At 45.1% G+C, this 12,385-nt stretch overlaps 1 protein-coding gene across 1 annotated transcript in view; it reads left to right on the top strand.

Moving 5' to 3' along the window:
• The window catches only part of dars1 (aspartyl-tRNA synthetase 1), a 56,183-nt gene that overhangs the window by 28,273 nt on the left and 15,525 nt on the right, over positions 1 to 12,385 (top strand). The window contains exons 7-9 of the mRNA XM_083641557.1: positions 2,461 to 2,563; positions 7,044 to 7,124; positions 10,571 to 10,630. Of these exons, the coding sequence (XP_083497683.1) occupies positions 2,461 to 2,563; positions 7,044 to 7,124; positions 10,571 to 10,630 (244 nt within the window). The remainder of the gene's footprint in view (positions 1 to 2,460; positions 2,564 to 7,043; positions 7,125 to 10,570; positions 10,631 to 12,385) is intronic.

Below are 12,385 nucleotides of genomic sequence, written 5' to 3'. Positions count from 1 at the left end.
CACAATTCAATACAACCATGATATGATGTAATGCGTAAAAGTTCAGTGACAACAAAGTCTGAGTGTGCAATGTGCATTTATGTTTATTCTGAGACAATTCTTTCTAGTAATGGCATTTGGCTGCTAGAATGTAAACGACAATTAAAAAATGTCATTACAAAGTGACAATCATGTCATTTGGATGGAGAGCTTGTGAAATTGTGAGGGTCAAGTGTCTCATTTGTCAGGGTTCCCATGGATCCTTGAAATTCTTGAAAGTTTGAGAATTTGAAGGGGTCGGGGAATCAAGGCCTTGAAAGTTTTTGAAAATAGACAGACGTGGTTAATGGAAAGTGCCTAAATTTATATATTTTGTGCAAGAATGTTTCAACAGTGCCATCGCTGTTCACACATTCAAGCCTCTCTCTTTAATTGTTGTCTGTGAGCTTTCTTTAAAGCCTGCTAGTTCTTATTATAAATTCAGTGTTGTAACAGTAATTCACCTTGATTTGTGTCTCAAACTATGGGTATATAGGTCCTTGAATTTGAGGGAATTGGGCCTGGAAAGTCACTGAAATGTCCTTGAATTTCATGTTTAAGGAGGTGTGGGAACCCTGGTTTGTGATTATTACTACAGCAGAATAACATGGAGCTAATATCACGGTTAATCTTTCTCCCCTGTGTCAGGTATTGTCACATTAAGTATTGCAATATATTGATTTTCGATATATCGTCCCATGGAAAAATACACACTGAAAAAGCTGCATAACTCTAGTGCAGCGGTCTGACCGGTGTCTAGTCAGGTTTGTTTGTGGATTCATCCTGTTACCTCAATAGATTAACGCCGAACACCAAGACAACGTGACTCGTTCTGTAACAGACATGCAAAATATTGTCTAGATTCTGCTGCGGTGGGGGGGAAGCAAATGAAGAAAAGCAGATTTTCCACCCTGTCGCAACCTGTTGATTTGAGCCAAATCAAAGCAGACGGGTGCTTCTGTCACACACAGCAGGTGGGCTTAGAGGGTGCTTTGGTAACGTAGGCCATAATCTCAGGTGGCGTACATAAAGCAGCCCCTGTAGACATTTCTCCCAACTAGCAAATGCCACCACAGCAGTGGTGTTTTCACAATGTATCTGGGGGGGGGGGGGAGAAGCTTTTTGTTGTCTCTCAGTGTCTGTGGTTTACTGTTTGTCTCTCGGTGTCTGTGGTTTACTGTTTGTCTCTCGGTGTCTGTGGTTTACTGTTTGTCTCTTGGTGTCTGTGGTTTACTGTTTGTCTCTCAGTGTCTGTGGTTTACTGTTTGTCTCTCGGTGTCTGTGGTTTACTGTTTGTCTCTCGGTGTCTGTGGTTTACTGTTTGTCTCTCGGTGTCTGTGGTTTACTGTTTGTCTCTTGGTGTCTGTGGTTTACTGTTTGTCTCTCGGTGTCTGTGGTTTACTGTTTGTCTCTCGGTGTCTGTGGTTTACTGTTTGTCTCTCGGTGTCTGTGGTTTACTGTTTGTCTCTTGGTGTCTGTGGTTTACTGTTTGTCTCTCGGTGTCTGTGGTTTACTGTTTGTCTCTTGGTGTCTGTGGTTTACTGTTTGTCTCTCGGTGTCTGTGGTTTACTGTTTGTCTCTCGGTGTCTGTGGTTTACTGTTTGTCTCTCTGTGTCTGTGGTTTACTGTTTGTCTCTCGGTGTCTGTGGTTTACTGTTTGTCTCTCGGTGTCTGTGGTTTACTGTTTGTCTCTTGGTGTCTGTGGTTTACTGTTTGTCTCTCGGTGTCTGTGGTTTACTGTTTGTCTCTTGGTGTCTGTGGTTTACTGTTTGTCTCTCGGTGTCTGTGGTTTACTGTTTGTCTCTTGGTGTCTGTGGTTTACTGTTTGTCTCTCGGGGTCTGTGGTTTACTGTTTGTCTCTCTGTGTCTGTGGTTTACTGTTTGTCTCTCTGTGTCTGTGGTTTACTGTTTGTCTCTCTGTGTCTGTGGTTTACTGTTTGTCTCTCGGTGTCTGTGGTTTACTGTTTGTCTCTCGGTGTCTGTGGTTTACTGTTTGTCTCTCGGTGTCTGTGGTTTACTGTTTGTCTCTCGGTGTCTGTGGTTTACTGTTTGTCTCTCGGTGTCTGTGGTTTACTGTTTGTCTCTCGGTGTCTGTGGTTTACTGTTTGTCTCTCGGTGTCTGTGGTTTACTGTTTGTCTCTCGGTGTCTGTGGTTTACTGTTTGTCTCTCGGTGTCTGTGGTTTTCTGTTTGTCTCTCGGTGTCTGTGGTTTACTGTTTGTCTCTCGGTGTCTGTGGTTTACTGTTTGTCTCTCGGTGTCTGTGGTTTACTGTTTGTGCCAACATTCACTCCCCCCCCCCCCATGCATCATCAGTGATGAAAGTGCTCGTCTGTCAACATCAGGGTTTGATGGAAACGAGGCTCTCATGCAGTTAACCTCCCAACACTTAGGTGTTTGTTTTCTCAGTGTTAATTGTTGTTCCCCTCCCCACCTCTCACCAGTGTCACCAAGGAGAGCATCGTGGACGTGGAGGCAGTGGTGAGGAAGGTGGAGCAGAAGATCGAGAGCTGTACCCAGCAGGACGTGGAGCTCCACATTGAGAGGGTAGGCCTGTGGGTAGTCTGAACGCCAGACCCATCAGAGTTCTTACGCCGATACACTACATTACTGCATGCTGCAGATCTCTCTGGGTCTGATACACTACATTACTGCATGCTGCAGATCTCTCTGGGTCTGATACACTACATTACTGCATGCTGCAGATCTCTCTGGGTCTGGGACACTACATTACTGCATGCTGCAGATCTCTCTGGGTCTGGGACACTACATTACTGCATGCTGCAGATCTCTCTGGGTCTGGGACACTACATTACTGCATGCTGCAGATCTCTCTGGGTCTGGGACACTACATTACTGCATGCTGCAGATCTCTCTGGGTCTGGGACACTACATTACTGCATGCTGCAGATCTCTCTGGGTCTGGGACACTACATTACTGCATGCTGCAGATCTCTCTGGGTCTGGGACACTACATTACTGCATGCTGCAGATCTCTCTGGGTCTGGGACACTCCTCTCACCAAACTGGGAACGGAATCTTGGCCAGTGATTGGCGGGTGGTGGATTCCCCCGTCACCACTCGGTAACGACTTTGCGATCAGAGAGGCCCACCCACCCTGAGACGGCATATCTAACTGGCTCCTGTAACATATCGAGCATTTCGAACCCCTCTCTCATTGGTGCTACGGCCTGTCACCCATTCAATTCCAAACGCCTACACCCGCCCTCAAACAACAAGCTGTGGCTGTGAAGCGGCACAGACTCATTTATGTAGTATGCGGAGCGCAGCGATTCAACGTAATAATCAGTCTGCGGAGAGACTAGCCTGTGGGCAGCAGGGCACGAAAACGCATGCACACAATAGAGAGGCATTAGCCGTTTTCCCACATGCGTACCGGAAAATTACCTGTAAGTCAATATCGGACATTTCCGATATTGGGGGGGGCGGCACTGCAGAGCGGGTGGGGAGTGACGTGTCGGCAAAACTCCGAATGGTGAAATAAGTTTGCTTGTTTATCCGTTCACCTGCATCGCGTTGAAGCACTTTTTACAGACTGGCTTCATTTGATGTGTCCGGGCTGTCGGCAACGTAAGCAAAATACTTCCACTTTCGCTTCGTGCATTTGCTTAGTCCCTGTCGGGCTGTGACTTAAGGAGGAGTCGGACTGTGGCCAGAGAGCGAGCAGAGAGGAGAGGGGGAAATCAGCACAGCACACCCACACATGAAGCTGACATAGGCTACTGCTCTTATTATCACAAGATCATTTCGCCAGTTTGCTTTAATGTGCGCGAATGATTAGATTATGCCCGCTGGAACATTAAGCAACGTGTGTACACCTCGCCATTGAGAGTGTCGCGGAAAATGACTGCACCCGTTTCTCACTAGTATCCGCTAAAACGCATACCGCTCTTCTGACAGGCTAGAAAGTGGTGAAATCTCCGCGACGACGGGGTCGCGCTTATACCGGCACGGTGCCTTTCTCACATGCAGGCATTAGACCACATACCGGTCATTTTGCGGTACAAAGCGCATGTGGGAAAAGGGCTAAAGTGAACGTCACTTCCTGCTTCAGCACTGTACCAGAGATTTTCTTCCGCAATTTATTTTCCCATAGACATTTCATAAAATGCTTATAGGAAATCACAAAAAGTGTGGACCAAAGCAGCTCAAAAGGCAATAGTATACAAAATGAAAAAATGGGGAGCTACTTGGAGTTTTAACACTGCCTGAGGAAGACCTGCGTGGTTGAAACGCGTTGCGTTTTGTTTGACCGTAGCACATTGAAGATATATTCTGTTTTGTAACTGCTTGTACACAGATATATTACTTCGCATTAAATATTGCCTAAAAAACTCCAAGTAGCTCCCCATTTTTTCATTTTGTAAAATGCTTATAAAAATAGTTTTACTTGGTCAAACCAAACGGTTCAGCTATATTTAGAATCGGGAGAGACCATAGAACATTTCACTCAGACCAAAACTAAAAAAAAACATTGAAAAAATATTTGTTTAAACCGAATTTCTTTACGTTTTGGTCCAAGTTAAATGTTATGCGATCGCTCATGTTTCTAAATATATCTGAACCATTTGGTTTGAACAAGTAAAACAATTTTTATAAGCATTTTACTAGGGATGCACCGATCGATCGGCACGTGACCGGAAATGGCCGATTTTCACGTGATCGGCCTCGATCGGTGATCTGTTCCGGTCACTCTAAATAGCCGATTCTGTGAGCCGATTTTCACATGACGTGCGCGCACCCCAAAGCACCTAGACAGGCACCCAGCCACCACACCACACACGCCAGCATACCTTCCTCGTTGTGGATTTTTTTCACCGTCAGTGAAGTAGACAAAGCTCGCAGTTTGTCACACATGCAAGTCGAAAATAAGCCGTGGAGACAGAGGTGCGGCCGTGTCCCGCTCGGCTGGAGTCCAGTCAGAGCGGCTCGCTTCACCTCACTGGCCCCCCTCTCTCTGCTCTCTCTCCCCGGGAAGCGGTGCTCCAGCAACCCGCCACCGCGCACAGCCGGCTTGGCGAGTGTGTCCAGTATAACCATTCCCCGACCTGCTTTTCCATTCCACATCAGCGCTGCTGCCTCAGCCTGTCAAGTCATGTTGTAACGTGACGTGGATACAGGAGAGACTATTTGTTTCGTATTGCAAATAGAACGACATGAGAACGACGGACATAATAATAAAAATGCATCGGACTCACAAGTGTGCAACGTTTTCTGTGCGTGACGATATTTTTTCGGATGGCAGATAAAAATACGCATACCAAACTTCGGACTGTGTGTAAACTCCGCCTGATATTCAGACTGAAGATCGTTACTGTAACTCATAAACTCATTTCCCCTCTACTCAAGAGGACTGGTCTGGAGCCAGTCTATAAACTCCTTGTCCATGGATCATTTTGATGTTCTGTTGCACCTGTTTTCTTTTGGAAAAGTAAATGCATGATAGCTGTGGGATATAGGCTATTGGATTTAATTTAATTTTTGTATTCATTGTATTTGCACAAAAAAGCTCTGTCCAGTAGCCTAACCTGGAACACTTTTATTTTGAGATGTGTTTGAGTGAGAAGGTCCTACTTCATGCAAATGATAAGAATTGTTTATTTGTTTATTTGGATCCCCATTAGATGTAAGAATTGTTCTATGAATCTTAATTTTTAAACAAAGTTACAAAAACGTTTGTGTAAGCTGTCAATTGTTGTTTTTAGAAAAAAAAATCGGAATCGGCAAAAATCGGTATTGGCAAGTCAGACTATTCAAAAATCGGAAATCGGAATCGGCCAAGAAAATGGCAATCGGTGCATCCCTACATTTTACGAAATGTCTATGGGAAAATAAATGGCGGACTCTGGGTGGGGGCATGCAAAGGTATAACAGCAAACTGCTTAGTGTGTGCTGATATGCTGTTTCCTCATATAGGCTAGGTGGTGAGGATAGTGTTGTGCCATGGTGATGGTGAAAATCTTTCCACGATCTGTCATCAGAGAGCGATTGTAATCTAACCGTTCTACAACACCGTCCAAGTATATTTTGCAATGCATTGCATTAATTCATCGTAATTGCACTAACGGCTTCCAAACTGCTCTCACAACTTAACTGTCTGCCGATGACCAGGCTGAATCGCACTCTTATTTTTTCAACTTTGGTGGTGACAAGCTAACTGATTGGCATCGATTAGAATTGGCTAAATGTTGCGCCAGGCCTTTCCAGTGCAACAATATTGTCACCTTTTGCTATTAGAGAATACAAATCGCATCCTCAATGAAGCGACGTTCAAAATGTCAGTGGAAAAGGACATGTATAGGACATGCTGTACTATGTGTATTTATAGTGTTATCAAATGAGACAAGATGATGAGACGTTTTGCTCAGTTTGCAGAAGTGTCTTCCCAAACGAGGCGGGCAAAACAAGTTGTCCTTTAGTCTAGCAGTTTGACATCAGTCACAGAATGTGTGAGGGGGAAAACTTACTTTTCTTACCATACAAATATGTATTGTAAGCCCACCGGCAGTCGTACACACGCACATACACAAAGGTCTCTTGGCATACACAGCAATGTAGGCGCACACTGTAACAAGCAAACATGCACTGTCCTTATGGCATTCCAGCATGTAAACACACGTGTCTCGCTGTTAGACTTTGATGTAAGGATACCGCCTTCCTTAAATGCCGAGGCACACAGGAACACACGCTCTGTACTTGGCAGTCAAGCAAGTAGACGCAAACGCACACATTATACACAAAAGCACACAAATGGTTCTTAGCAGCACACAAGCCCATAAACTCAAACACAGTCTCGTTCTCACACTCATACATACATATAGACTATAGAGCATAAGCAGATGCTGCGTGTGCCAACCATTGTCTCTCACTTTCACTTTTCAGCCTTTTGACTGGAGTCCAGGTACTTTCCATCTCCTTAGCACGCCAACAATGGAAGCTTTGGTTTTTATTCTTCTTTTTTTCTGTTGACTGTTGCAAATGTGTTTTGTCTCTTGCTCTCTGTCAGATCGTTGTGATCAGCCCGGCAGAGCCTCGTCTGCCCCTGCAGTTGGAGGATGCCGTCAGGCCAGAAGGAGAGGGCGATGAGGTGAGGATGAGTGGACACCATATAGACTGTATATGGACAGAGATTGCGCTTAGTGGCTTGGGAAGAATACATCACATTTGGGGCAAAAGAGCCGGTATGAATGATTGTCAGAGTAAAATAATTGATTGACTGCTTATTGATTGATTGTTGATCATTGTAGACTCTGTTTAATTATGATCTAACTGACATGCATGGCTCACATCTGAGGCACTCAATCTGAGATGTCGATGCGACACGTCTATGACGGAGGCCATAAAGCAAGCGCTTCCAAACTGCAGTACTGCCAGGCAGAGGTTGTGTTTCTAGGTCATGTGATCACTCAAAATGGCAAATCTTTATCGCAAAAGAGAAAAGAAGCCATACAGGGTATACCAAAACCATTAACAGTAAAACAGGTGAAATCCTTTCTGGGTATGACATCGTACTGTAGGACTTTTATTATTGATTACTCGTATTTAGAAGCTCCGTTGAGTGCCATCGCACACGGACAAGGACTGACGGCAGGTAGCAAAGTGACATGGACACCTGAGGCGGAGGCCTCATTTGAAAAGTTAAAAATGGCTTTGCAAAGCACCCCCACACTGGGACTACCTGACGCGACCCGACCTTTCACTCAAAGGGGACTTTATGACCTCTGTTTTGCTCCAAGAGCATGGTGCCCGCCTGCGACCAGTGGCATATTTTTCCACAACATGATCTCGCTGCAGTTGCTGATGCAGAGTGTTGGCTGACACTCAAGACTGCTCTTTCTTATCCATTCCTCTCACTTTCTCAGGAAGCTGTGGCTCACACTGATTTCAGATCAACATTTACAAGGTGTTGCTAGGTGACTAAAACCCACTGTCACATTTTCATGAAAAAAAAGGACGTTATTTCCGCTCAAAGTGAACAACAGAAAACCCACGTGTCTGCAATGACACCCAGCTTTTACACATACATTTACACATACAATGAAAATAGCAGCAAGGACATTTTAAGAAGTGTCTCATATACTGAGATCATTTATGGGAATTTGTAGTTTACAAAATTCAACCCTATCACTGCCCTTTGGAGCTAATATAAAAACAAAAACATAATAATATATGGCTTTTTAGCCTTCTAAATTAAACATCCCACTAAATTGTGAGGGATATTAATTTATTCTTTGATTTTGGGTTGCAAGGGGAAAAAAAAAGAAATCCTGACAATGACTGAGTTCAGGACAATCCCGACTGCATATTAACTCAAAATCAAGCATTTCTTTACTGTATTATTTTGGAGAATTTCAAAGTTAAAGTCCCACATTTGTACCTTGAAATGGCTTCCAAGTTTCTGAAACTTGAGGTGCTGTAAAGACACAATATTGCTCCATAAGTTCTGACAAGGACTGATATGGTTGTACTCAGGATAACCCTGACTACACACTAACTAACTCAAAATCATTTTAGAGGATTTCAAAGTTGAAGTCCTGCATTTTTACATCAAAATGACTTTCAATCTGAAACTAGGGTGCTTTAAAAACACATTGCTCCATAAATTCAGTCTTTACGCGGACTGATCATGCGTAGTCGACTAGTCGTGCGTAGTCGTCCCCCAAAGGCCCATTCTGAGGCAGGAAAAACCCTGATAACTGACTGATATTTGATATTTAATAAAAGGCCAGTAGCAGCAAATCAGCATAACGCCAGCAGAGACAGCTGAGGGCCCGTCCGTGTTTATGCAGTAAGTCGATCCCCGCAGCTGCAGCGGGCGACCCAGGTGCTTCTGCACACGCTGCCATCCCATGAGACGCCGCGGCTCCCGATCAATCCCGTCTGTCTGTCTGTCTGTCTGTCTGTCTGTCTGTCTGCCTGCCTGTCTGTCTGCCTGTCTGCCTGTATATCTGTCTGCCTGTCTGTCTGCCTGTATATCTGTCTGCCTGTCTGTCTGCCTGTATATCTGTCTGCCTGTCTGTATATCTGTCTGCCTGTCTGTCTATCTGTCTGCCTGCCTGTATATCTGTCTGTCTGTCTGTCTGTCTGCCTGCCTGTATATCTGTCTGCCTGTCTGTATATCTGTCTGCCTGCCTGTATATCTGTCTGCCTGTCTGTCTGCCTGTATATCTGCCTGGCTGTCTATCTGCCTGGCTGTCTGTCTGTCTGTCTATCTGTCTGGCTGTCTGTATCTGTCTGGCTGTCTATTTGCCTGGCTGTCTGTCTGTCTGTCTATCTATCTGTCTGTCTGCCTGTCTAATAGGGGTGGGAATCACCAGATGCCCATGATACGATACTAAAACGATACTTGAGTCACGATACGATAGTATTGCGATATTGTGATATGCTAGTATTGCAATATATATTGAATATTGCGATATTTCGATATATTGTCACTCCTAACTCCTTTTCCTAACTTTTCCTTGACCTCACCGGAAGTAAAACATGCAGTGTTTTGTTTTGTTTTTCCCCCACACGTAGGCTATATATTTTTAAGCTTCTCTGGACTCAATACGCCACTGCAGGTGCGGACTGCACCATCGGGCGCTTCCGGCAGATGCCCGGTGGCCTGGCCTGGCATGGCCTGCAATTTTTTTTTTTTTTTTTTTTTTTTTTAATATCGATACAATATCGTCAGGCAAAATATCGCGATACTATGGTGTATCGATTTTTCCCCCCCACCCCTACTGTGTAACCTCTCGTCCCCTCCGCCATGGCCCCTGCGCGGGGCCATGGCGAGCAGGATGTGGCTTCACAGCCTATTAGCTCAAACCAGCTGGTCTGCCGAGGAAGCTTAACATCCACGACCCTGGAAGCTGCCATGAAACATGGACTATTTCAGCTGATTCTCTCTTCTCAACCTATCCTGCACTGCACATGTTTTGTGTTTGTTTTTTGCTGTTGACCCCGTCATTGAGCTGTATCTTCTTATGTGTTAGGGTGAACGCTACATCAGCGTTGTAGTTGTACATTGCATTGTTTTTGGTTATATTACAGAGGATAATGGTTGGACAGCTGCTTATTGCTGAAAGGTGATGATTATACGCCCCCCTAGTCTGACATTTAGAACATCATGGGACACTAATAGCTCTCCATTGAAATGCAGGTAGACAAAGTCTGGGTTACAGTCTGAACACAATTGTTGTTATGATGGCAAAGTCTAGAAAAATAAGGCCCAGGTTAAAAAATAACCATAATATAGAATGAATGCAAAAAAAACATTTTGAACAAGTGAATACATTAATAAAATGTGCAAAGAAAGTAATGTCAGGTTTTACAGAGAGAAGTAGTATTGTACTAGGTCATTTAAGGAACCTTCATCATATCAGAGGAGGACGACATGACTGGCTTATATCTGATATTTAGTCATCGGCTTTAGATATGTTGAAACTCAAAACGATAAATGATATTGCTTTTGGTTATATTGAGTATTTTATAGTTTTATGGTTACGTATAGTTTTCAGTGTTGTGATTGTGTGTTTCTTTCCACTAAAGGACGGCAGAGCCACGGTCAACCAGGACACCAAGCTGGACAACAGGGTGATTGACCTCAGGGTGAGTTGCTACCTGACCTGTGTGTGTGTGTGTGTGTGTGGGGGGGGGTAGTGTGACAGCACTTTGAATACTTGACAAAACGTGTCGATTGCTTGTCTCGAGTTGTCTAATCCCTTTATCACACCTGATATAGTTTGCTTCTTTGGTTTGCACCTGTTGCCAGAATGATAATAGTTTTGTTTTTGAGCTGGTTCTGTTCGCTTTCACACAGCAAAGATCAAACAGTCCAGATAGGGCCAGAAGACTGTGCTAATTAGCCCCAGTTTCCCACCATGGAAGAGATAAATTCCCAGGGATTTTTTTTTTACGTCTGAAATGATAAGAATGTTTGTGTGTGTGCGTTCGTTCACTGCGTTGGGTATGTTGGGTGCGTCGTACGTGTATTTGGCATTGCTTAAGGGTGACAGTGAGCGTGTGTGACCCGTGTTACCGCGTGCTTGGTCCGGACATCCATACAAGCACAATTGGCCGTGTCTGCGGGTGTGTGTCCCGGTCGCTGCACTAGCGCCTCCTCTGGTCGGTCGGGGCTCCTGTTCGGGGGTGAAAGGGAACTGGGGGCAATAGCGTGATCCTCCCAAGTCCCACGCGCTACATCCTGCTGGTGAACCTCCTCGCTGTCAGGTGAAAAGAAGCGGCTGGTGACTGCACATGTACTGTATCGGAGGAAGCATGTGCTAGTCTGCAACTCTCCCCAGATCGGATGTTCTCTGTACGTGCTTTCTCAGAGGCGTGTGAGTTGGCACACTGACACCATGAATCCTGTGCAGCTCTGAGAGGGGGGGTAGGTGCTGAACAACAGGAGGGCCACAGAGGGCCTCATTGTTTTGATCTCTGCCTCCCACATGGATGATGCGGCAGGCAGGAAGGCACGCCGCACCACAGACGCAGCCAGCGCAGCGCCAGGCGTGCGAGCGGAGCTCAGAGCTCAGCCCGTCTCTGCAGCAACACCTGTTTCCACAGCACTGTGGCCTTTGAGCTGGTCAGACGCGCCTCTGGTGTCTGTCAGCTCCACACTTCAGAGCCCAGTGAAGCCATCAATTGGTTCACACACAGGCAGACACAGAGACTCGCACAGGGAGCCATAAAACCCCCAATAATGATTGGGTTCCTATGCATGTCCCCTCGTAAGTTGACCCTCTTTAAACTTAGGGCGCTTGGGTTCAAACCGTAGGCCAAACGTTACTTTGTGGCCTTTCTTTTTTGTATTCGGTTCGTTAGCATAGACTCACAAGTAGCTCGTTTGTTGCACAGAGTTTTGGTAACCTGTGATCCTGCCATCACGGGGTGGAGGTGGGGGGGTTTATGCAAGGCTTTCCAAGCATGAGTAACTACTGGCTGGCTATTATATGTCAACATCCGTCTCCGTCTACCTATACTCAAACCTCGAGTTTCGGGGTGGTTTCCTGTCGTCGGTTGAGATTTCCCACAACGAACTGCACCACTTCTTTTCAGGCATCTCAGTGTGGTCATTTGGTGCCAACAGAGTTCAAATGGCATTCTTCTCACCTGGCCAAACTAACAAATTGCTCCAAAACACGCTTGCCCTTAGCACACGCCACACGGCGAGTAGGGGTGTCAAAAATAATCGATTATAAGATGCATCGCGATGCGGACCTGCACGATTCTGCATCGATTCACAAATGTCAAAAATCAATTATTTAATTTTTTTTTTTTTTTTTTTTTTTTATCAAATAAAATATAATGGAAGTACATGCAGTTGTTTATTTTAATTATGGGTCATAATACAATGCAATT

Source organism: Poromitra crassiceps (assembly GCF_964638095.1).
Source record: "Poromitra crassiceps genome assembly, chromosome: 8".
Taxonomy (NCBI): domain Eukaryota; kingdom Metazoa; phylum Chordata; class Actinopteri; order Beryciformes; family Melamphaidae; genus Poromitra; species Poromitra crassiceps.
The sequence above is the reverse complement of the archived record's forward strand: the minus strand, read 5'-3'. Positions and strand labels throughout refer to the sequence as shown.